Here is a 27,574-nt window from a genome sequence, read left to right as displayed (position 1 = left end):
TTCCGTATGCAAGTAACCTTAGCGTGACCTTTCTTGTAATTGATCGCAATTCGCATCGATATGTAATTTAAATAAACCATATTTTGATTGTACATGTGGAAGTGCATAGTGGTCATTCTTTTGAAATAATTAGTTTCAGTGAACTGGTAAAGGTTACCAATGGCGGATCCAGAGGGGGGTTCCGGGGGTGCGCACCCCCCCTTTATTTTTGCCGATCAATGCATTTGTATCGGGACATATGTTTTGCAACCCCCCTTTGCCCTGGGTTAGCACCCCCCCTTTCAAAAATTCCTGCATCCGCCCCTGGTTACGACCCTTAAACGTCTCTTACAAAGATGAAAAGTGCATGAAATATTGCAAAAATATAACTACTATACAACAAGATTATATTGGAATAAATCCCTTAAAAAGCATCTAACGTATACGAAAATCACGAGGAATATCCAGAATTGTGCACACTTTTTTCCACCATATACCGTGGGCATAGTGTGTCTACGGCTGTCCTCATTATAGGGTGGACACCACGCCCACGGCTGTCCTCGGTATAGGGTTGGCACTACGCCCATGGATGTCCACGGCATAGGGTGGGCTCCACGCCCACGGTGGACAGAGAGTAAACGGCATTGGTTTGTCCACCGTGGGCGAGTGGAAATGACAAAGTCCACCTCGACTGTAGTGTACATACCTAGGAGATACCAAGCTGCAGGGGTTAAAAATTGTTGTTACAGCTAACTAGCCCAGGACTTATTGGCAGCAGGATTTTACTAGCCCTGTTGGAAGAACTGCTAGTCCATCAAAACTGAGCTGCTAGCCCTAGCATGCCTTAAAAATCAAGAGCTTGCTGCAAAATACAAAGTGGGTGTCCTTTGTTTTGAAGGAGACATTATACACTGTATCTAATAATTTTTGTTGATCTTTTGGTGGTTAACCTAACTTATTTGTTCCCATATTCAAAGCAGACTTTTTTTTGTGTGTTTGGGGCAACTAACGGCATATTCACAGAGCATTGTCTGTTTTTTTCCTCAGCAACAGCCAACCTTGCCAGGGGAATCATTGTGTCCCAGTTCTGCCAACTTTTCAGGAAGTGAATTTGTGATTTGTTGGCCAAATTGTAAAGATCAAAGAGAAAAAAACAACTAAGTTTAAAGACTAAAGACTTGGCAGCCCTTCTGTCCTGGACACTATTAATTTTTTTCCGCGGCTTTTCCATGTCGTATTTAGCATTTTCAGGGGGTGAATTTTCAGCCTCGTTACTCCTTTCATCTACCGTTTTTCGTTTTGAAACTGACGAAGTTCCTGGGGTTCCCATACTAAAATATTAAGAAATATTTTGTTGCATGGTTTTGTGCTCAACAGCTGTGCAACAAGACAGGTCAATACATCATACCCCCAAATACCATTAATTGAAAATCTCGGTACGATAAGCAATGTACAATACTCCAAGCCATGGTATGAGAAATCGATATTTAAAGTACGAGAATTGCGATCAACACATGATACCAGACAACCCAGACATGCCAGAGTTATTTGTTCTAATTTTAAAATATGTACAACAGGACCTGTACAAACCAGTTCAAATTCTTGGAATCCCAGATGATTTAATTGAATCGAATTGGCTAACATAGAATTGTGATGAAGGGATTTTTCACTTTCTATTTTGGAAACATCAAGAATTTTTTGTTACTAGTCAGTTGGGCATATCGGATTACACATTTTAATTGCCCGAGGCATAAATGATCTAGTCCCGGGCGTCGGGCTAGTGGATTTTAACCCCTGCAGCTGATGACACAAAAAATAAGAGACATCCAACAGATGAGAACACAGATTTAAAACATTTGTCTTTCACATATGCCAACATGTATATTAGGCAACAAGCTTGGAATTGTCAACTTACATTGTTAACTGACAACAAATACCACAAAGACATTGAAAACTACAGGCAACCATTTATTGTAATTTCTTTGTACCAAGTCTGTTTTGTCTCTTATAATCTGTGAATATCTTTTAAAGTAAGACAAGACTATTTACCTTAAGGAAGTCCATCACTTCTTCCTTCTTCCTTTTTCTCTCTTCATTATCATAGCTTTTTATTTCTACCAGATCATAAGGAGTATTACCCTGAAATACAATCAAATAATCTTTCATTAATTATACCCATATATATCTTTTATTTCAAAAAACTGTAAAACATTATATAATAGGTAACTGTTGCATTAATTTTACCTATGCAATGCAGAGTGTTGTGTTATTTATATATACTTGAAATAAAAACCAGTGAACCTAAACTAACAACAAATATAAAGTGTCATTATAAAGAGATCAATGAATAATTTGAGATTTTGCTGTTAAAGAAATTTTTGAATGATTGGTGTAGGGTGTGTGGGTGAAATGTAATAAGATGGAGTATAATCAAATGGTAGTTTTGTTAATAGTGTATGATTGGTGTAAGATGTGTTGCTGGAGTATAATTAAATGGTAGTTTTGTTAGTAGTGTATGATTGGTGTAAGATGTGTTGCCGGAGTATGCCTAGATGGTAGTTTTAATAAAAGTGTATTATTGGTGTAGGGTGTGTTGGTGGAATGTGATTGAATGGTAGTTTTGTAAATAGTGTATAATTTGTGTAAGGTGTATTGGTAGAATGTGATTAGATGGTAGTTTTGTAAGTAGTTTAGGATTCGTGTTAGGTGTGTTGGTGGAGCATGATGAGATGGCAGTTGTGTCAGTAATGTAGGATTGGTGTTAGGTGTGTTGGTGGAGTATGATGAGATGGTAGTTATGTCAGTAAAGTAGGATTGGTGTTAGGTGTGTTGGTGGAGTATGATGAGATGGTTGTTATGTCAGTAATGTAGGATTGGTGTTAGGTGTGTTGGTGGAGTATGATGAGATGGTAGTTGTGTCAGAAGTGTAGGATTGGTGTTAGGTGTGTTGGTGGAGTATGATGAGATGGTAGTTGTGTCAGTAATGTAGGATTCGTGTTAGGTGTGTTGGTGGAGTATGATGAGATGGCAGTTGTGTCAGTAATGTAGGATTGGTGTTAGATGTGTTGGTGGAGTATGATGAGATGGTAGTTATATCAGTAAAGTAGGATTGGTGTTAGGTGTGTTGGTGGAGTATGATGAGATGGTAGTTGTGTCAGTAATGTAGGATTGGTGTTAGGTGTGTTGGTGGAGTATGATGAGATGGTAGTTGTGTCAGTAATGTAGGATTGGTGTTAGGTGTGTTGGTGGAGTATGATGAGATGGTAGTTGTGTCAGTTATGTAGGATTGGTGTTAGATGTATTGGTGGAGTATGCTGAGATGGTAGTTGTGTCAGTAATGTAGGATTGGTGTTAGGTGAGTTGGTGGAGAATGATGAGATGATAGTTGTGTCAGTAGTGTATGATTGGTGTTAGGTGTGTTGGTGGAGTATGATGAGATGGTAGTTGTGTCAGTAATGTAGGATTGGTGTTAGGTGTGTTGGTGAAATATGATGAGATGGTAGTTGTGTCAGTAGGGTAGGATTGGTGTTAGGTGTGTTGTTGGAGTATGATGAGATGGTAGTTGTATCAGTAGTGTAGGATTGGTGTAGGGTGTGTTGATAGAGTATGATGAGATGGTTGTTGTGTCAGTAGTGTAGGATTGGTGTAGGGTGAGTTGGTAGAGTATGATGAGATGGTTGTTATGTCAGTAGTATATGATTGATGTAGGGTGAGTTGGTAGAGTATGATGAGATGGTAGTTGTGTTAGTAGTATATGATTGGTGTAGGGTGTGTTGGTGGAGTATGATGAGATGGTAGTCGTGTCAGTAGTGTAGGGTTAGTGTAAGGTGTGTTGGCAGAGTATGCTGAGATGGTAGTTGTGTCAGTAATGTAGGATTGGTGTTAGGTGTGTTGGTGGAGTATGATGAGATGATAGTTGTGTCAGTTGATTGATGTAGGGTGTGTTGGTAGAGTATCGTGAGATGGTTGTTGTGTCAGTAGTGTAGGATTAGTGTTAGTTGTGTTGGTGGAGTATGATGAGATGGTTGCGGTGTCAGTAATGTAGGATTGGTGTTAGGTGTGTTGGTGGAGTATGATGAGATGGTAGTTGTCTCAGTAATGTAGGATTTGTGTTAGGTTTTTTGGTGGAGTATGATGAGATGGTAGTTGTGTCAGTAATGTAGGATTGGTGTTAGGTGTGTTGGTGGAGTATGATGAGATGGTAGTTGTGTCAGTAATGTAGGATTGGTGTTAGGTGTGTTGGTGAAGTATGACGATATGGTAGTTGTGTCAGTAGTGTAGGATTAGTGTTAGGTGTGTTGGTGGAGTGTAATGAGATGGTAGTTGTGTCAGTATTGTAGGGTTAGTGTAAGGTGTGCTGGCAGAGTATGCTGAGATGGTAGTTGTGTCAGTAATGTACGATTGGTGTTAGGTGTGTTGGTGGAGTATGATGAGATGATAGTTGTGTCAGTTGATTGATGTAGGGTGTGTTGGTAGATTATCATGAGATGGTTGTTGTGTCAGTAATGTAGGATTAGTGTTAGTTGTGTTGGTGGAGTATGATGAGATGGTAGTGGTGTCAGTAATGTAGGATTGGTGTTAGGTGAGTTGGTAGAGTATCATGAGTATGATGAGATGGTAGTTGTGTCAGTAATGTAGGATTTGTGTTAGGTGTGTTGGTGGAGTATGATGAGATGATAGTTGTGTCAGTAGTATATGATTGATGTAGGGTGTGTTGGTAGAGTATCATGAGATGGTTGTTGTGTCAGTAATGTAGGATTAGTGTTAGTTGTGTTGGTGGAGTATGATGAGATGGTAGTGGTGTCAGTAATGTAGGATTGGTGTTAGGTGAGTTGGTAGAGTATCATGAGTATGATGAGATGGTAGTTGTGTCAGTAATGTAGGATTTGTGTTAGGTGTGTTGGTGGAGTATGATGAGATGATAGTTGTGTCAGTAGTATATGATTGATGTAGGGTGTGTTGGTAGAGTATCATGAGATGGTTGTTGTGTCAGTAGTGTAGGATTAGTGTTAGTTGTGTTGGTGGAGTACGATGCGATGGTAGTTGTGTCAGTAGTGTAGGATTAGTGTTAGTTGTGTTGGTGGAGTATGATGAGATGGTAGTGGTGTCAGTAATGTAGGATTGGTGTAAGGTGTGTTGATGGAGTATGATGAGATGGTAGTTGTATTAGTAGTATATGATTGATGTAGGGTGTGTTGGTAGAGTATCATGAGATGGTTGTTGTGTCAGTAGTGTGGGATTGGTGTTAAGTGTGTTGGTGATGTATGATGAGATGGTAGTTGTGTCAGTAGTGTAGGATTAGTGTAAGGTGAATTGGCAGAGTATGATGATATGGTAGTTGTGTGAGTAATGTAGGATTGGTGTAGGTTGAGATGGTAGAGTATGATGAGATGGTAGTTGTGTCAGTAATGTAGGATTTGTGTTATGTTTTTTGGTGGAGTATGATGAGATGGTAGTTGTGTCAGTAATGTAGGATTGGTGTTAGGTGTGTTGGTGGAGTATGATGAGATGGTAGTTGTGTCAGTTATGTAGGATTGGTGTTTGGTGAGTTGATGGAGTATGATGAGATGGTAGTTGTGTTAGTAGTATATGATTGATGTAGGGTGTGTTGTTAGAGCATCATGAGATGGTAGTTGTGTCAGTAATGTAGGATTGGTGTTAGGTGTGTTGGCGGAGTATGATGAGATGGTTGTTGTATCAGTAATGTAGGATTGGTGTTAGGTGTTTCGGTGGAATATGATGAGATGGTAGTTGTGTCAGTAATGTAGGATTGGTGTTAAGTGTGTTGGTGATGTATGATGAGATGGTTGTTGTGTCAGTAGTGTAGGATTGGTGTTAGGTGTGTTGGTGGAGTATGATGAGATGGTAGTTGTGTCAGTAGTGTAGGATTGGTGTTAGATGTGTTGGTAGAGTTTGATTAAATGGTTGTAGTGTCAGTAATGTAGGATTGGTGTTAGGTGTGTTGGTGATGTATGATGAGATGGTAGTTGTGTCAGTAGTGTAGGATTGGTGTTAGGTGTGTTGGTGGAGTGTGATGAGATGGTAGTTATGTCAGTAGTGTAGGGTTAGTGTAAAGTGTGTTGGCAGAGTATGCTGAGATGGTAGTTGTGTCAGTAATGTAGGATTGGTGTTAAGTGAGTTGGTAGAGTATCATGAGTATGATGAGATGGTAGTTGTGTCAGTAATGTAGGATTGGTGTTAGGTGTGTTGATGGAGTATGATGAGATGGTTGTTGTGTCAGTAGTGTAAGATTGGTGTTAGTTGTGTTGGTAGAGTATCATGAGATGGTTGTTGTGTCAGTAGTGTAAGATTGGTGTTAGTTGTGTTGGTGGAGTATGATGAGATGGTAGTTGTGTCAGTAAAGTAGGATTGGTGTTAGGTGTGTTGGTGGAGTATGATGAGATGGTAGTTGTGTTAGTAGTGTATGATTGCTGTAGGGTGTGTTGGTAGAGTATTATGAGATGGTTGTTGTGTCAGTAGTGTAGGATTAGTGTTAGTTGTGTTGGTGGAGTATGATGAGATGGTAGTGGTGTCAGTAATGTAGGATTTGTGTTAGGTTTTTTGGTGGAGTATGATGAGATGGTAGTTGTGTCAGTAATGTAGGATTGGTGTTAGGTGTGTTGGTGGAGTATGATGAGATGGTAGTTGTATTAGTAGTATATGATTGATGTAGGGTGTGTTGGTAGAGTATCATGAGATGGTTGTTGTGTCAGTAGTGTGGGATTGGTGTTAGGTGTGTTGGTGGAGTGTGATGAGATGGTAGTTGTGTCAGTAGTGTAGGATTGGTGTTAGGTGTGTTGGCGGATTATAATGAGATGGTAGTTGTGTCAATAATGTAGGATTGGTGTTAGGTGTGTTGGCAGAGTATGATGAAATGGTAGTTGTATCAGTAGTGTAGGATTGGTGTTAGGTGTTTTGGTGGAGTATGATGAGATGGTAGTTGTGTCAGTAATGTAGGATTGGTGTTAGGTGTGTTGGCAGAGTATGATGAGATGGTTGTTGTATCAGTAGTGTAGGATTGGTGTTAGGTGTTTTGGTGGAGTATGATGAGATGGTAGTTGTGTCAGTAATGTAGGATTGGTGTTAGGTGTTTTGGTGGAGTATGATGAGATGGTAGTTGTATCAGTAGTGTAGGATTAGTGTAGGTGTTTTGGTGGAGTATGATGAGATGGTAGTTGTGTCAGTAATGTAGGATTGGTGTTAAGTGTGTTGGTGATGTATGATGAGATGGTTGTTGTATCAGTAGTGTAGGATTGGTGTAGGGTTTGTTGGTAGAGTATGATGAGATGGTAGTTGTGTCAGTAATGTAGGATTGGTGTTAGGTGTGTTGTAGGTTGAGGTCAAGTGAAAACTGTCTGACGGGCATGAGGACCTTGCAAGGTACGCACATACCAAATATAGTTATACTTTTACTTATAAAAGATAATTTAACATTACAAACATTTTTTTTTTTTCAAGTAGTCACTGAACCATGAAAATGAGGTCAAGGACATTGGACATGTGACTGGCGGAAAGTTCGCAACATGAGGCATCCATATACAAAGTATGAAGCATCAAGGTCTTCCTCCTTCTAAAATATAAAGCTTTTAAGAAGTTAGCTAACGCCTCCGCCACTGCTTGATCACTATCCCTATGCCGAGCTTTCTGAGATTAAAGTCGCAGGCTCGACAAAAAATATTCAGTTTTAAGGGGGCCCGCGGGTCTAAATCATTTTTTTTATTTTAAAAAAATGGGGTCACTGTTCATTTACACTCACAATCTGCCTTCGAAAGAAGTATACATTTTTGTTAATGTCCTTTTTTCTGTTGACCTAATAGGGGAAATAGTTGTAATATCGAAATAAAAAAAGAACTCAATTACAGAAATCGCTCAAATTTTACAGTTATTTAGTTTATGTACAGCTTTTTCGAAAACAACAATAAAAAATATAGGTCACCAATGAGTAAATTTAAGATATTTCTATTTTAATGCCAAAAAATGAGTTTTGCACCAAAGGGAGATAATTTGGAGCTTTTTCAATGATATCTACATTTTAAAAGTCACCTGAGGCCAACAAGAATTTATTTTTTGGAATGATTCTTGTACCATAATGATAAAGTAATAACTACTGAAGGTAATAAATGAAATTTGTAATGAAAAATTATTGTTTAATTTTTTACTGAAAATCTTATACCCGTGAGCCTCCTTAAGAAAACTGTGTTCACTCATTAAGTGTATTAATAAAAAGGTTTGTCCCTCCATGTAAAAGTTACGCACAGACTGATTTCTTCATATTTAGTTTAACCTGCTTATTATACAGGTATTTCATCATAAACTTAAAAGTTGTAATTTATTATATTTTATCTGCAGCTGTTTACTCTCAACTATTGTATTTGTATTTATACTGTAATTGTACTTTCTCTGTTGACTTGTATTTAGTTTTTAGAGAATAAAATATCTATCTATCTAACAAGAATAAAACTGAATGTTACCTGTTTTGATTTCACCCAAGGACTGCATCCTTGATCTATTATCCATTTTGTTACATCAATATTTCCATACTTAGCAGCAAGATGTAAAGCTGTTTCTCCAATCTATATCAATATAAAAATATAAACATGTTAATGGTGTGTGATAACAAAATCATGAGAGGAGTCAAACAATTTACCAAATGTAAGAAATATAACATCGGGTAAGAAAATATCCAATTATATTTGTGTATAAACTATTAAATGGTAGATTAAGATATAAATTCAATGTATATTTTCTGATTCAGTGAAACAAAACAGGTAAAAAAATAGTAAACTGTTAATTATATAAGTGTAACAAGTCAAATAATAGCAACCCTCACTTTATATAAGTCTCACAAGTATTTGTTGTCCATTTAACATGTATGATTAACAACATGATTTTATGTTGATTCAGTAGAATGATCAAAGTTGAAAAAAAAAACTTTTTTCAAGAAACATTAAAACGAGTTATATTTTCTGATTCAGTATGAAGATACGAGAAAAATAAGACCCCACTTTATATAATTCTGTCAAGTATTTGTTATTTTTAAAAGGCATTTTACATTAAATCTGTAGAATTAACATTATCCAACTAAAGATGTTAACAAAACTTTTTCTCATCAACTTCACATTAAAATCAGATGTTAACAAAATAAGGTTTTGTCAAGAAACAACATAAAACCTTTACTATCAGATTCAGTTCTGTGTTACGAATAAAATGAGACCCCACTTTATATAATTCTAACAAATATTTCTTGTCCATTAAACCTGTCTGATTAACAACATGATTTTGTGTAGATTCTGTATAAAGTGATGTTTGGCCAGAGTAAGATGATTATATCTATCATTACGTTGTCTGTGACGTCTAACTGACTGCCGTGAGTGACCAGGTAAGTCACCACCTCCAGGTGTCCGTACGAAGCGGCCCACATTAATGGTGTCATTCCAAACTGTAATATCAACATATAACAGACATCAAAACTTGTGTCATAAACTGGACAATGTTGTGTAATAAATATAAACAAAATATATATCACATGAATCAGTGGTCAAAACTGAATAAAATGACCAGTCACACTTGTATTTATATTCTACATAAACAACAAATAAACAACATGTTTTATTGTCAGATGTCAGAACTTACATCAGAACTATCAGGTTAAAAAAAAAGTTTTTTCTAGAAACATAAATAATATTTTATATCAATGGACTCAGCTGGACAAAACAATTAAAATGAGACCCCACTTTATATAATTCTATCAAATATTTGTTGTCCATTAAATCTGTCTGATTAACAAAGATTAAGAAGAATGAAAAAAGTGAAAAAAAAACTTTTTTTCAAGAAACATTAAAACGAGTTATATTTATTGATTCAGCACGAAGAGACAAGAAAAATAAGACCCCACTTTATATAATTCTGTCAAGTATTTCTAATTTTTAAAAGGCATTTTACATTAAATCTGTAGAATTAATATTATCTAACTAAAGAAGTTAACACAACTTTTTCTCTTTAACCTCTTATTAAAATCAAATGTTTACAAAATAATTTTTTGTCAAGAAACAAAATAAAACCATAATTATCTTATTCAGTTCTGTGTTACGAATAAAATGAGACCCAACTTTATATAATTCTAACAAATATTTGTTGTCCATTAAACTTGTCTGATTAACAACATGATTTTGTGTAGATTCTGTATAAAGTGATGTTTAGTCAGAGTAAGGTGATTATATCTATCATTACCACGAGGTCTGTAGCGTCTAACCGACTGCCGTGAGTGACCAGGTAATTCACCACCTCCAGGTGTCCTCCCTCAGCCGCCCACATTAATGGTGTCTGTTCATACTGTAATATCAACATATAACAGACATCAAAACTTGTGTCATAAACTGGACAATGTTGTGTAATAAATATAAACAAAATATATATCACATCAATCAGTGGTCAAAACTGAATAAAATGACCAGTCACACTTTTATTTATATTCTACATAAACAACAAATAAACAACATGTTTTATTGTGAGATGTCAGAAAAAAAAAATTCAAGAAACATTAAAACTAGTAATATTTTCTGATTTAGTGCGAAGAGACAAGAAAAATAAGACCCCACTTTATATAATTCTGTCAAGTATTTGTTATTTTTAAAAGATGTTTTACATTAGCTCTGTATAACTAACGTTAAACGACTAATGATGTTAACACAACTTTTTCTCATCAACTTCTCATTAAAATCAGATGTTTACAAAATAATTTTTCATCAGGAAACAAAATAAAACCTTAACTATCTGATTCAGTTCTGTGTAACAAATAAAATGAGACCCCACTTTATATAATTCTAACAAATATGTGTTGTCCATTAAACCTGTCTGATTAACAGTATTTTGTGTCTTTTCAAAATAATGATCAAAGCTTAGAAAATATTTAGTGGTATTTCCGTGTAAAATGTTGGGTGTCTACCAGCTGCTTCATATCATATGAGTTGTTGTGTATAAGGGTAATATAGCAATGGTGTATGTTTGTGGTGAGTATAAGGGTAATATAGCAATGGTGTATGTTTGTGGTGAGTATAAAGGTAATATAGCAATGGTGAATGTTTGTGGTGAGTATAAGGGTAATATAGCAATGGTGTATGTTTGTGGTGAGTATAAGGGTGATATAGCAATGGTGTATGTTTGTGGTGAGTATAAGGGTAGTATAGCAATGGTGTATGTTTGTGGTGAGTATAAGGGTAATATAGCCATGGTGTATGTTTGTGGTGAGTATAAGGGTGATATAGCAATGGTGTATGTTTGTGGTGAGTATAAGGGTAATATAGCAATGGTGTATGTGTGTGGTGAGTATAAGGGTAATATAGCAATGGTGTATGTTAGTGGTGAGTATAAGGGTAATATAGCCATGGTGTATGTTTGTGGTCAGTATAAGGGTAATATAGCCATGGTGTATGTGTGTGGTGAGTATAAGGGTAATATAGCCATGGTGTATGTTTATGGTGAGTATAAGGGTAATATAGCAATGATGTATGTTTGTGGTGAGTATAAGGGTAATATAGCAATGGTGTATGTTTGTGGTGAGTATAAGGGTAATATAGCAATGGTGTATGTTTGTGGTGAGTATAAGGGTAATATAGCAATGGTGTATGTTTGTGGTGAGTATAAGGGTTATATAGCAATGTTGTATGTTTGTGGTGAGTGTAAGGGTAATATAGCAATGGTGTATGTTTGTAGAGAGTATAAGGGTAATATAGCAATGGTGTATGTTTGTGGTGAGTATAAGGGTGATATAGCCATGGTGTATGCTAGTGGTGAGTATAAGGGTAATATAGCAATGGTGTATGTTTGTGGTGAGTATAAGGGTAATATAGCAATGGTGTATGTTTGTGGTGAGTATAAGGGTAATATAGCAATGGTGTATGTTTGTGGTGAGTATAAGGGTAATATAGCAATGGTGTATGTTTGTGGTGAGTATAAGGGTAATATAGCAATGGTGTATGTTTGTGGTCAGTATAAGGGTAATATAGCAATGGTGTATGTTTGTGGTGAGTATAAGGGTAATCTAGCAATGGTGTATGTTTGTTGTCAGTATAAGGGTAATATAGCAATGGTGTATGTTTGTGGTGAGTATAAGGGTAATATAGCAATGGTGTATGTTTGTGGTGAGTATAAGGGTAATATAGCAATGGTGTATGTTTGTGGTGAGTATAAGGGTAATATAGCAATGGTGTATGTTTGTGGTCAGTATAAGGGTAATATAGCAATGGTGTATGTTTGTGGTGAGTATAAGGGTAATCTAGCAATGGTGTATGTTTGTTGTCAGTATAAGGGTAATATAGCAATGGTGTATGTTTGTGGTCAGTATAAGGGTAATATAGCAATGGTGTATGTTTGTGGTCAGTATAAGGGTAATATAGCAATGGTGTATGTTTGTGGTGAGTATAAGGGTAATATAGCAATGGTGTATGTTTGTTGTGAGTATAAGGGTAATATAGCAATGGTGTATGTGTGTGGTGAGTATAAGGGTAATATAGCAATGGTGTATGTTTGTGGTCAGTATAAGGGTAATATAGCAATGGTGTATGTTTGTGGTGAGTATTAGGGTAATATAGAAATGGTGTATGTTTGTGGTGAGTGTAAGGGTAATATAGCAATGGTGTATGTTTGTGGTGAGTATAAGGGTAATATAGCAATGGTGTATGTTTGTGGTGAGTATAAGGGTGATATAGCAATGGTGTGTGTTTGTTGTGAGTATAAGTAAAGAACTGCAATAAGCCATGTTTATTTTTTTTCAAGTTTGCATTGCCTATAAGTGTGATCTGTAACTTGCTTGTGATGAGTGTAAAAATGTCAATGCTACGTCACATGTTGGTGTTGACTATAAGAGTATCATTGCTACGTCACATGTTGGTGTTGACTATAAGAGTGTCATTGCTAAGTGACATGTTGGTGTTGAGTATAATAGTGTCGCTGATACGTCACATGCTGGTGTTGAGTATAAGAGTGTCATTGCTATGTCACATGTTAGTGTTGACTATAAGAGTGTCATTGCTATGTCACATGTTGGTGTTGACTATAAGAGTGGCATTGCCATGTCACATGTTGGTGTTGAGGTAAAGAGTTTCATTGCTATGTCACATGTTGGTGTTGAGGTAAAGAGTATCATTGCTATGTCACATGTTGGTGTTGACTATAAGAGTGACATTGTTAAGTGACATGTTGGTGTTGACTATAAGAGTGTCATTGCTATGTCACATGTTGGTGTTGGCAATAAGAGTGACATTGCTAAGTGACATGTTGGTGTTGACTATAAGAGTGTCATTGTTATGTCACATGTTGGTGTTGAGTATAAGAGTGTCATTGCTACGTCACATGTTGGTGTTGACTATAAAAGTGTCATTGCTATGTCACATGTTGGTGTTGACTATAAGAGTGTCATTGCTATGTCACATGTTGGTGTTGACAATAAGAGTGTCATTGCTATGTCACATGTTGGTGTTGACTATACATTTATAAGAGTGTCATTGCTATGTCACATGTTAGTGTTGAGGTAAAGAGTGTCATTGATATATCACATGTTGGTGTTGAGGTAAAGAGTGTCATTGATATGTGTCTTGTACCTTTTTGGATCATAGCTCTTCATCGTTTTAATAAGCTTTGGATTTTCAAATATTTTGTCCTCGAGCATCACTGAAGAGACATTTATTGTCAAAATCTGCATCTGTTGCAGAAACAATTGCTACTGTTAAAGTTATTTTATGTCACATGTTGGTGTTGACTATAAGAGTGCCATTGCTATGTCACATGTTGGTGTTGAGGTAAAGAGTGTCATTGCTATGTCACATGTTGGTGTTGAGGGAGTCTTTGCTATGGCACATGTTGGTGTTGAGATAAAGAGTGTCATTGCTATGTCACATGTTGGTGTTGACAATAAGAGTGTCATTGCTAAGTGACATGTTGGTGTTGACAATAAGAGTGTCATTGCTATGTCACATGTTGGTGTTGACAATAAGAGTGACATTGCTAAGTGACATGTTGGTGTTGACAATAAGAGTGTCATTGCTATGTCACATGTTGATGTTGAGCATAACAGTGTCATTGATATGTCACATGTTGGTGTTGATTAGGAGAGTGGCATTGCTATGTCACATGTTGGTGTTGACTATGAGAGTGTCATTGCTATGGCACATGTTGGTGTTTAGGTAAAGAGTGTCATTGATGTGTCACATGTTGGTGTTGAGTATAAGAGTGTCATTGCTATGTCACATGTTGGTGTTGAGCATAAGAGTGTCATTGATATGTCACATGTTGGTGTTTAGGTAAAGAGTGTCATTGCTGTGTCACATAGTGGTGTTGAGTATAAGAGTGTCATTGATATGTCACATGTTGGTGTTGAGGTAAAGAGTGTCATTGTTCATCGTTTTAATAAGCTTTGGATTTGCAAATATTTTGTCCTCGAGCATCACTGAAGAGACATTTATTGTCGAAATCCTTATCTGGTGCAGAAAAAATTGGTACTGTTAAAGTTATTTTATGTCACATGTTGGTGTTGGGTATTAGAGTGTCATTGCTATGTCACATATTGGTGTTGGGCATAAAAGTGTCATGGTTATGTCAGAGGTTGGTGTTAGGTATGATAGTAAAGTTGTTATGTCAGATGTTGGTTTTGGGTATAAGAGGGACATTGTTATGTCAGAGGTGGGTGTTGGGTACAAGAGGGATATTGTTATGTCAGAGGTTGGTGTTGGGTATAAGAGGGACATTGTTATGTCACAATGTCACATGCTGGTGTTGGGTATAAGAGGGACATTGTTATGTCACAATGTCACATGCTGGTGTGGAGTATACATGGTATTAGAGGGACATTGTTATGTCACATGCTGGTGTGGAGTATACATGGTATAAGAGGGACATTGTTATGTCACATGCTGGTGTGGAGTATACATGGTATAAGAGGGACATTGTTATGTCACATGCTGGTGTGGGGTATACATGGTATAAGAGGGACATTGTTATGTCACATGCTGGTGTGGAGTATACATGGTATAAGAGGGACATTGTTATGTCACATGCTGGTGTGGGGTATACATGGTATAAGAGGGACATTGTTATGTCACATGTTGGTGTGGGGTATACATGGTATAAGAGGGACAATGTTATGTCACATGCTGGTATTGGGTATACACGGTATAAGAGGGACATTGTTATGTCACATGCTGGTGTGGGGTATACATGGTATAAGAGGGACATTGTTATGTCACATGCTGGTGTGGAGTATACATGGTATAAGAGGGACATTGTTATGTCACATGCTGGTGTGGGGTATACATGGTATAAGAGGGACATTGTTATGTCACATGTTGGTGTGGGGTATACATGGTATAAGAGGGACAATGTTATGTCACATGCTGGTATTGGGTATACACGGTATAAGAGGGACATTGTTATGTCACATGTTGGTGTGGAGTATACATGGTATTAGAGGGACATTGTTATGTCACATGCTGGTGTGGAGTATACATGGTATAAGAGGGACATTGTTATGTCACATGCTGGTGTGGGGTATACATGGTATAAGAGGGACAATGTTATGTCACATGCTGGTGTGGAGTATACATGGTATAAGAGGGACATTGTTATGTCACATGCTGGTGTGGGGTATACATGGTATAAGAGGGACATTGTTATGTCACATGCTGGTGTGGAGTATACATGGTATAAGAGGGACATTGTTATGTCACATGCTGGTGTGGAGTATACATGGTATAAGAGGGACATTGTTATGTCACATGCTGGTGTGGAGTATACATGGTATAAGAGGGACAATGTTATGTCACATGCTGGTGTGGAGTATACATGGTATAAGAGGGACATTGTTATGTCACATGCTGGTGTGGGGTATACATGGTATAAGAGGGACATTGTTATGTCACATGCTGGTGTGGAGTATACATGGTATAAGAGGGACATTGTTATGTCACATGCTGGTGTGGAGTATACATGGTATAAGAGGGACATTGTTATGTCACATGCTGGTGTGGGGTATACATGGTATAAGAGGGACATTGTTATGTCACATGCTGGTGTGGAGTATACATGGTATAAGAGGGACATTGTTATGTCACATGCTGGTGTGGGGTATACATGGTATAAGAGGGACATTGTTATGTCACATGTTGGTGTGGGGTATACATGGTATAAGAGGGACAATGTTATGTCACATGCTGGTATTGGGTATACACGGTATAAGAGGGACATTGTTATGTCACATGCTGGTGTGGGGTATACATGGTATAAGAGGGACATTGTTATGTCACATGCTGGTGTGGAGTATACATGGTATAAGAGGGACATTGTTATGTCACATGCTGGTGTGGGGTATACATGGTATAAGAGGGACATTGTTATGTCACATGTTGGTGTGGGGTATACATGGTATAAGAGGGACAATGTTATGTCACATGCTGGTATTGGGTATACACGGTATAAGAGGGACATTGTTATGTCACATGTTGGTGTGGAGTATACATGGTATTAGAGGGACATTGTTATGTCACATGCTGGTGTGGAGTATACATGGTATAAGAGGGACATTGTTATGTCACATGCTGGTGTGGGGTATACATGGTATAAGAGGGACAATGTTATGTCACATGCTGGTGTGGAGTATACATGGTATAAGAGGGACATTGTTATGTCACATGCTGGTGTGGGGTATACATGGTATAAGAGGGACATTGTTATGTCACATGCTGGTGTGGAGTATACATGGTATAAGAGGGACATTGTTATGTCACATGCTGGTGTGGAGTATACATGGTATAAGAGGGACATTGTTATGTCACATGCTGGTGTGGAGTATACATGGTATAAGAGGGACAATGTTATGTCACATGCTGGTGTGGAGTATACATGGTATAAGAGGGACATTGTTATGTCACATGCTGGTGTGGGGTATACATGGTATAAGAGGGACATTGTTATGTCACATGCTGGTGTGGGGTATACATGGTATAAGAGGGACATTGTTATGTCACATGCTGGTGTGGGGTATACATGGTATAAGAGGGACATTGTTATGTCACATGCTGGTGTAGGGTATACACGGTATCAGAGGGATATTGTTATGTCACATGCTGGTGTGGGGTATACATGGTAAAAGAGGGACATTGTTATGTCACATGCTGGTGTGGAGTATTCATGGTATAAGAGGGACATTGTTATGTCACATACTGGTGTGGAGTATACATGGTATAAGAGGGACATTGTTATGTCACATACTGGTGTGGGGTATACATGGTAAAAGAGGGACATTGTTATGTCACATGCTGGTGTGGAGTATTCATGGTATAAGAGGGACATTGTTATGTCACATACTGGTGTGGAGTATACATGGTATAAGAGGGACATTGTTATGTCACATACTGGTGTGGGGTATACATGGTATAAGAGGGACATTGTTATGTCACATGCTGGTGTGGAGTATACATGGTATAAGAGGGACATTGTTATGTCACATGCTGGTGTGGAGTATACATGGTATAAGAGGGACATTGTTATGTCACATGCTGGTGTGGAGTATACATGGTATAAGAGGGACAATGTTATGTCACATGCTGGTGTGGAGTATACATGGTATAAGAGGGACATTGTTATGTCACATGCTGGTGTGGGGTATACATGGTATAAGAGGGACATTGTTATGTCACATGCTGGTGTGGGGTATACATGGTATAAGAGGGACATTGTTATGTCACATGCTGGTGTGGGGTATACATGGTATAAGAGGGACATTGTTATGTCACATGCTGGTGTGGGGTATACATGGTATAAGAGGGACATTGTTATGTCACATACTGGTGTGGAGTATACATGGTATAAGAGGGACATTGTTATGTCACATACTGGTGTGGAGTATACATGGTATAAGAGGGACATTGTTATGTCACATGCTGGTGTGGAGTATACATGGTATAAGAGGGACATTGTTATGTCACATGCTGGTGTGGAGTATACATGGTATAAGAGGGACATTGTTATGTCACATGCTGGTGTGGGGTATACATGGTATAAGAGGGACATTGTTATGTCACATGCTGGTGTGGGGTATACATGGTATAAGAGGGACATTGTTATGTCACATGCTGGTGTGGGGTATACATGGTATAAGAGGGACAATGTTATGTCACATGCTGGTATTGGGTATACACGGTATAAGAGGGACATTGTTATGTCACATGTTGGTGTGGAGTATACATGGTATTAGAGGGACATTGTTATGTCACATGTTGGTGTGGAGTATACATGGTATAAGAGGGACACTGTTATGTCACATGCTGGTGTGGAGTATACATGGTATTAGAGGGACATTGTTATGTCACATGCTGGTGTGGAGTATACATGGTATAAGAGGGACATTGTTATGTCACATGCTGGTGTGGGGTATACATGGTATAAGAGGGACAATGTTATGTCACATGCTGGTATTGGGTATACACGGTATAAGAGGGACATTGTTATGTCACATGTTGGTGTGGAGTATACATGGTATTAGAGGGACATTGTTATGTCACATGTTGGTGTGGAGTATACATGGTATAAGAGGGACACTGTTATGTCACATGCTGGTGTGGAGTATACATGGTATTAGAGGGACATTGTTATGTCACATGCTGGTGTGGGGTATACATGGTATAAGAGGGACAATGTTATGTCACATGCTGGTATTGGGTATACACGGTATAAGAGGGACATTGTTATGTCACATGTTGGTGTGGAGTATACATGGTATTAGAGGGACATTGTTATGTCACATGTTGGTGTGGAGTATACATGGTATAAGAGGGACACTGTTATGTCACATGCTGGTGTGGAGTATACATGGTATTAGAGGGACATTGTTATGTCACATGCTGGTGTGGAGTATACATGGTATAAGAGGGACATTGTTATGTCACATGCTGGTGTGGGGTATACATGGTATGAGAGGGACATTGTTATGTCACATGCTGGTGTGGAGTATACATGGTATAAGAGGGACATTGTTATGTCACATGCTGGTGTGGGGTATACATGGTATTAGAGGGACAATGTTATGTCACATGCTGGTATTGGGTATACACGGTATAAGAGGGACATTGTTATGTCACATGCTGGTGTGGGGTATACATGGTATAAGAGGGACATTGTTATGTCACATACTGGTGTGGAGTATACATGGTATAAGAGGGACATTGTTATGTCACATGCTGGTGTGGGGTATACATGGTATAAGAGGGACAATGTTATGTCACATGCTGGTGTGGAGTATACATGGTATAAGAGGGACAATGTTATGTCACATGCTGGTATTGGGTATACACGGTATAAGAGGGACATTGTTATGTCACATGCTGGTGTGGGGTATACATGGTATAAGAGGGACATTGTTATGTCACATGCTGGTGTGGAGTATACATGGTATAAGAGGGACATTGTTATGTCACATACTGGTGTGGAGTATACATGGTATAAGAGGGACATTGTTATGTCACATGCTGGTGTGGAGTATACATGGTATAAGAGGGACATTGTTATGTCACATGCTGGTGTGGAGTATACATGGTATAAGAGGGACAATGTTATGTCACATGCTGGTGTGGAGTATACATGGTATAAGAGGGACATTGTTATGTCACATGCTGGTGTGGAGTATACATGGTATAAGAGGGACATTGTTGTGTCACATGCTGGTGTGGAGTATACATGGTATAAGAGGGACATTGTTATGTCACATGCTGGTGTGGAGTATACATGGTATAAGAGGGACATTGTTATGTCACATGCTGGTGTGGAGTATACATGGTATAAGAGGGACATTGTTATGTCACATGCTGGTGTGGAGTATACATGGTATAAGAGGGACATTGTTGTCACATGCTGGTGTGGAGTATACATGGTATAAGAGGAACATTGTTATGTCACATGCTGGTGTGGGGTATACATGGTATAAGAGGGACATTGTTATGTCACATGCTGGTGTGGGGTATACATGGTATAAGAGGGACATTGTTATGTCACATGCTGGTGTGGAGTATACATGGTATAAGAGGAACATTGTTATGTCACATGCTGGTGTGGGGTATACATGGTATAAGAGGGACATTGTTATGTCACATGCTGGTGTGGAGTATACATGGTATAAGAGGGACATTATTATATCACATGTTGGTGTTGGGAATACGAGTGTCATTGCTAGGTCACATGTACACTGAATCATTGAACACTAACAAGGGCAATGTTAAAATGATCCACATTATGTGTACTATATAATAAATATCTGTTAATGTGTTAAACATTTTTCTTCACTTACATAATCATCAGTTCTACATTCCAAGTTAGCTCCGTTCTTTATACATAATTCTACCTGTTTTATATTCCCATTCTCTGCAGCTGTAAGAAGTTTCTGTAAGCAAAACAAATCTTTTACATTTTCCTCTAGAACATACAAATGTATCATAAATGTAATAATTGAATTTAACAAGCTACATTTTTACAGTTTCAACAGTTTATACCAAATACAGTGCTGTTGTGTTTTTTTATTTTGGTCGGGTTGTTGTCTCTTTGACACATTCCCCATTTCCATTCTCAATTTTATTACCAAGAAGGAGTGAAATTGTTGTGTATAATTTCAGAGTTTTTTTTTTTAGAAAAGTCTGTAGACAATTGTATTATGCATCAGTTTTGAGATCAGCCTAAGTTTTTGTTGAGGTTTGTGTTGCTCTCTCTTTAGTTTTCTATGTAATGTTTTGAATATAAAAAGAAGATGTGGTATGATTGCCAAAGGGACAATTCTACAAAATATACCAAATGACACAGAAAATAACAACTTTAGGTCACTGTACAGCCTTCAACAATGATCAAAGCCCATATGGCATAGTCAGCTATAAAAGGCCCTGAAATGACTAATGTAGACTGTTGAATTTTGATTGTTTTTCATTTTTTTCTATGGCGTTGTCAGATTCTCTTCGACTTAAAGAGTTGTTAATGTCCTACAATATCTTACGTTTCTTTTTTTTGGTCTCCTGGAATTTTGTATATTGAAATTCTGTTCACTGTAGTCATTTTGATTTCTCCTGTTCTCCCCCTGAGAAAACTGCACGCCTGTATCTTTATAACATAGGTCACACGACATAAGTCACATGACACTGACTGACTCTGAGAATATTACACACCTGTATCTTAATGTACATTTTATAGACAACATAAGTCATATGACATAGGTCACATGACACTGACTGACTCTAAGAATACTGCACGCCTGTATCGTATCTTTATGTACATTTTATAGACAACATAAGTCACATGACATAGGTCACATGACACTGACTGACTCTGAGAATACTGCACACCTGTATCTTTATGTACAGTTTGTAGACAACATAGATCACATGACATACATTTTATAGGTCACATGACACTGACTGACTCTGAGAATACTACACACCTGTATCTTTATGTACAGTTTATAGACAACATGGGTCACATGACATAGGTCACATGACAATGACTTTTAAGAAGAAAAACTTACCTTATCCCAACTTGCCATTATATCCTGTAAAAGAAAATGAAATGATTGTATATTTATTAAAATAAGGAGATATGATTACCAATGAGACAACTATCCACTTAAGTTCAAATGAAGTGGATGTAAGCAATTATAGGCATCGGTACGGCCTTCAACAATAAGAACAAGAGGCTGTCAAGTGACAGCAAACTGGATTTTCCTGCATACAATGTAGGTCGAACCCTGAACAGTTGAACAAGTATTGACACAACATTTAAGCTTAAAACAGCTCTGAATTTGGATTCTGATTGAATATTTATAATAGATTATTTTCTAATTAAGAGGGAATGCCACGAACCATCAAGTTTCCTCCCTAAAATTTATTGAAACTACATTTTTAATTAATAATGAAAATGATATTTGCAAATCTGAAACACAAACAGGGTCATGTAAAAAAAATAAACATTAACACACGTGTACAGCAAAAATTAATTACCACATTACAACTGTGACATCTACATGTATCTTCATCATGTTCATAACACACATGACTTTAAAAAAAAGTCAAAAAGAAATTTTGATGTTATCATTACTCAGGTCAGCAACACTACCTTATATGGAAATGCATGAATTAGCATACTTATGTTCTCGCACGTGTAATTGTTTATTTACGTGTGACGCAATTTATTGTTACCTGGTTTTTTTTACCAATCCACTAAATGAGCAACAATGCATTATGGACTACTACGTGTTTACAACCAACCAAGAACACATGCTACTTACTTAAATACAACACATTTTGTCGTGCAATGCGGGATTAACAATTTCGCTTAGTTTTTCATTTTTTGTATCCACATTTATAGTTCGTGATATAAAGTATTCGTTCCATGCTCAGATTAATGAAGAGTTCTTTCTATGCGAAGAAAAAGTGTTTGATTTACCAGATATATAGCTATTCACGTGTTTGATGATGACATGCAGAATTCATGTATTCGTCCACCAGACAGCAACGAAACAAAGTTACATGGAAAAACACAATTACACATCAGACAAACATATAAGTGTAAAGTTACCCGTAGATTACAGCCGATGCTAATATTCATGAGTGCAGAAACTTTCGTATAGATAGTTAAAGAGAAATGTGTGATCCATGAATTTTGTGTTCATACAAAAGACGAAGACTAAGAGTTTGTCAAGTATCTGATCGGGTCACTAAACTTTTTGGGTTTAAAAATATATATTGCACCTACTTTTATGTTTAAAAAGTAATTTAAATCGAGGACAAAATGTGTTAATTTTTTTCTGTCTACTGTCCATCTGTTGTCATTAAAATGTGGATTTTTGTCATATCTGGTCCAGTTCCTATCCGTAGTTTACACAAAAATGTGCAATGGCGGCCGTAGAAAAAATTACGAAAATGAGTCCGAGAATAAACATTGTTTGACAAGAGATTGTGAATGAATAAGACGCTTTTAATGCATTAAATGGATTCAACATAAACTTAAGCCAATTATGATAACTTTTTAAAGAAGTATAAAACTTATTTTAGCTCTAAACCAAAATTCTCGCTCTCGTATTACCGGAAGAGTAAGAAAGTAATTTTTGGAGAGTTTCACAAATAAACGACCTTTTTAAAAAAAATAAAAGTCATTTCAATCTTTGAAATTTCTTAATACAAAACGTAGATTTCGAATTTTTTTGTGATTGCATTTTTCCATGTCGAAATTGGTGATTGCAGACACGTGGTATTAGTCATTCCACAAGTGTCAGCTTGGGATATTCGCATCCAAACAGTTATCACCCTGAGGGCAATTAACACCTAGCTATTTAATCTCTTAATTGCTTTAAGTGTCCGACTTAAAGGGATTACAATTAAAGGTGATATAATTTTTATGATCATAATCGATAATAGATGAAAGTTCAAAATTGAGGACAAGTAAAATAGCATCTTCAAAATAATTATAGCGTCGCGGGAATTATTATAGCATCACGGTGAAAAAATATAGCGTCGCGGCACCGCGACGCTAAAACAGCCTGGGAAGAACACTGATCATCAATCGTGGCCATTAATAGCCGACTACTGGGGATTCATTTATTTTCGTGGGTATCAATTTTCGTGGATAGAGAAAAAAGACGTTTCGTGGTATACCTAAATTCGTGGATAGCTGTTTACAAAAAAAAATAGATACGTAATTCGTGGATTTCTTTTTGATTTAGGAGATCATATAACCTCCTTGGTTTGATCAATAATAAAACAAACCAAAAAGAAGGATTTCATTGAAAAAGTTTTGAAATGTCAAAATCCTCACTTGGTCATTCTAGGTTAAAGTGTTCATTGATAACTTCGATTACAACAATGATAGAGACAACTAATTATTTGTTTGTTGTACAATTAATAAATTTTTGTCTAAATTTTATAAGGCATTCAAAACTTTATGATTGACAGCTCATTTCCCTAATCACGATATAATAAACAGTAATATAAGTATAAGGTGTGAACATAAATGTTCCTGTCATAAACAATATTACCTACAGCAATATCCACGTACTTAATCCTATTGATTTTTAATTACTGGTAAACCAAAATATGACACGGTAATTAACAACTTGCAGTTATTTCCAATGAACAGTTTCAATCAATTTTAAAAAGTAAATTATCGCTGACATTCGATATATTTATTATAGATTTAATCAAAATACTTCTCTCAATAAAAAAACGTGTGTTATGTTACAATGTTTACCGCTAGTCAACACTATACTAGAACCGGAAATAAACATCCGACTTCATATACATTTCTCGGGATTATTCTTCGTTGATTTCTTAAATTCGTGGTTCGCTGTGACTCACGAAACCCACGAAAATTGGTAAACCACGAATAAAAATGAATCTACAGTATACGGTATGGGGTTTTCTCATTGTTGAAGGCGTTACAGTTGCCTATCATTACTTACATCCACTTTATTTGTGCTTAAGTGGATAGTTGTCTCATTCGGCAATCATACCCCGTCTCCTTATTTTTGTATATAAACATCCCTCAGAAGTTCGTGTTTCCATTATAAAGTATTTACATAAATCACAGTGTTTACTAAAAAGTATTGGTTTTTGACATATTTCAGTATTTGCCACTTTCAAACTGTTCCCTTTGCTCTGACGGTAGTGGAAAACAACTGTTGTTTCATATGGTTTTCGTTTTTGCTAAGATTTTTTTTCAAATGGAGATATAAGATTTTTTTTTAATTTTTAACGGACTCGGACTCGAACATTTGTCAATCTTAATAAAATCATTAATGATGTTATCCATGTTTATGTTCGACAACGTTGGAAATTTGATATGTTTTGTGAAAATTGCACCTTTACACCTATTCCTACTATATTTCTGTTATGCATTGGATATAAAAATTTCTATTTTTGTATATAAAATAAGGCCGTTTTTTTTTATATTATTTTACACAAATAATTTTTGGTCACTTTATAGCTTACTTTTCAGCAACGAACCTATGATTGATTACTTTACTAGATTGTGTATTGAATGGAAAGATATCTCAATTGGCACTCATACATCATCGTTGTATTTCTAACTTAATCATGTTAATAGGTAATATTGCACCCACTATGATCCAGAGGATTTATATAATCGGAGATATTGCACAGGACAGCAGCCGAACGATAAAAATACCTATGACGGACTCTGTTGTTGTCTGTTTTATAGTCGGGTTGTTGTCTCTTTGACACATTCCCAATTCCCATCCTCAATTTTATGCATCGAGTGATGAAACTATACAAAATATGTTAAGCTATTTACCGTCCAAGCTTTAATATGTTTAATAACACTTATTTTTAGCATACTCAATATTATGATGTTCAGATCCTGATAAAAAGTTGACTCCAGTACCTATAGAAGTGTTTCTGTGCCAGTTTTTGTGTTTTTCGAGGCAGAAATGTTTTTGGAATGACATTATATATGTTTTAAAGAGATTACAAAATTTTCATACTTGACAGTAATCACTTCATACGAAATTTCACGTTTTCACGTTGTGAAATTATTGCACAGGTACAATGCATAACAATGGAAAAAAACCTGTTTAACTACTTTTACAAGGCGAGAAAGAAAGTCGAACAGTGAAGCTCGTAAGCAATACTTTTTCAATCTGAGCATGCCAACTGAAGATTATGTGATTTTAAAGAAACGTGTTAAAGTAAAGTCCCTTACTTATTACAATACAATTAAATACCCAAAGTAAAATCTGTTGGTACCAGTTCTACAACCGTCAATATGGGATTACATGTGGGTCTTCGTCAAACTGTTATTGCAACTTCAGCATGTTATTGTTAAGTCTGTCTGCAAGGCCTTAATGCCACTTTATATTCATACCCCTTCTGCCACCAGTCAATCAGAATCTGAAAAAAAGTTTTAAAATTTAAAACATGTAAACAGATTAAACAGAATAGAGAATGGAAACAAGGAATGTGTCAAAGAGACAACAACCCAACCAGAGAGCAGAGACAGCCAAAGGCCAACAATGGGTCATTAACACAGCGAGAAAATTCCGCACCCAGAGGCACACTTGATCTGGCCCCCAGATATCCATTCAGATTTGACCTTTATTGGTAATTTTTCAACAATTTACTGTTAATATGACATTTTTTTGGATCATTGTATACGATGTTACTTAAAATCGGGCTAAACAATAATGATTACAAGTTCAACAAAGTAAAGGCAAATATGTTTGTTATTTGTAAAATAAATCTTAACTATTTTAATTTTTAGCAGGCTCTAGGGAACTCTTGAAACTTTGCGCAGAAACTAAATGCATAGCCATGATAACTAATTTTTGAATTAAATTAATACATTTTTCATTAACATGATTAACATGTAAATCAATGAGACAAGGCTTTTAAGGGATAAACTTAGCTGTTATATATATCACAAGGCTTAGTTATTAAAGGCATGTAACTTAAGCCAGACTTTTTTTATTATCTGTTTAACGAGATACGCCGACTCCACATTGTCCGATTTCAGAATAAAAATAAAAGTAGTGCTTCCTACTTTTATTTTTATTTTTTCCGCCGACTGTTACGAAATCCTCAAAAAAAAAAAAAAAAGTACGAGTTCGGGTCTGCGATTATTAATTTATCTCTAGTCGCATGGTCAAACAAAACGGCGACTTCCGGGAAGGGACCGTTTTTTTACATTAAACTTTAAGTCCGATCACTAGAGAGAAGTTCGTGTTCACTCAAATTTGTTAAGTGTAATAGAGATGAGACGATCGGGGTCATGTTGTCCAATGAGTTACCAGAAGATGTTGGCATCAGCCGCATTATAACCAACGAGGCAGATGTTGAACCTGACATGCCGGTCAACGTTTTGGAAGAGTTTGGGTTTATATTTTTCCTTTGAAGTAGTATCGTAGTATGCATATTAAAATAGTATCAAAGATATCAATTAAAATCAATAATGCAGTCTGCACAGAAAACTTTTTCATTTACTAGTCCGGAAACTATATATCAAAATTTGTCCCATTATGACTATATAAAATTTTGAACATTTTCACTAGTCCAAATCAATATTTACTATTCTGTGGCATCGGACTAGTGGCTATATATAACCGTGCAGACTGTAATGCTTTTTGAATTTTGTGTATGGATGGGACAAAATCATTTGAAAAACCACTTTTTTTATTCACGTTCACTCCCTTTCACTTTCGCACCCTACAGTACACGTTTGCACCCTACACAGGGATAAAACAAAGGAAACTCAAGCTGGTAGCCCAGACCAAATTATTCCTAAATGATGTTTGTATTTTGAACTAAATTTTATCAAATTTTAGTAGCCCAGCTCGAAATCTAGAGGTCTGTTTTCTTCCATTGTTCTTGTATTTTGATAAATTCTTAAAAAAAAAAAAAAAAAAAGGGTCACTTAGATTGGTTTTATTTTTATTTTTAGTGTCGACTGGACCAATTTTACACTTTTTTTTTTTTTTTTTTTTACGTCCCCTCGACCCTTTTTTTTTACAAATTTTCTCGTTAAACAGATAATAAAAAAAGTCTGGCCTAATACTATATGAAATGTA

At 36.6% G+C, this 27,574-nt stretch overlaps 1 protein-coding gene across 1 annotated transcript in view; it reads right to left on the bottom strand.

Annotated features, from left to right (window-relative positions):
• The window catches only part of LOC134718390 (death-associated protein kinase 1-like), a 43,204-nt gene extending 21,660 nt beyond the window's left edge, over positions 1–21,544 (bottom strand). Inside the window, exons 1-6 of the mRNA XM_063580890.1 lie at positions 21,527–21,544; positions 20,309–20,401; positions 10,210–10,311; positions 9,320–9,418; positions 8,451–8,552; positions 2,029–2,118 (exon numbers count right to left, since the gene is read on the bottom strand). Coding sequence (XP_063436960.1) covers positions 2,029–2,118; positions 8,451–8,552; positions 9,320–9,418; positions 10,210–10,311; positions 20,309–20,401; positions 21,527–21,544 — 504 coding nt within the window. The remainder of the gene's footprint in view (positions 1–2,028; positions 2,119–8,450; positions 8,553–9,319; positions 9,419–10,209; positions 10,312–20,308; positions 20,402–21,526) is intronic.
• Positions 21,545–27,574: the final 6,030 nt, after the last annotated feature.

Source organism: Mytilus trossulus, chromosome 5 (genome assembly GCF_036588685.1).
Source record: "Mytilus trossulus isolate FHL-02 chromosome 5, PNRI_Mtr1.1.1.hap1, whole genome shotgun sequence".
In the NCBI taxonomy this organism is placed as follows: Eukaryota; Metazoa; Mollusca; class Bivalvia; order Mytilida; family Mytilidae; genus Mytilus; species Mytilus trossulus.
This window is presented reverse-complemented; position numbering and strand designations above follow the sequence as displayed.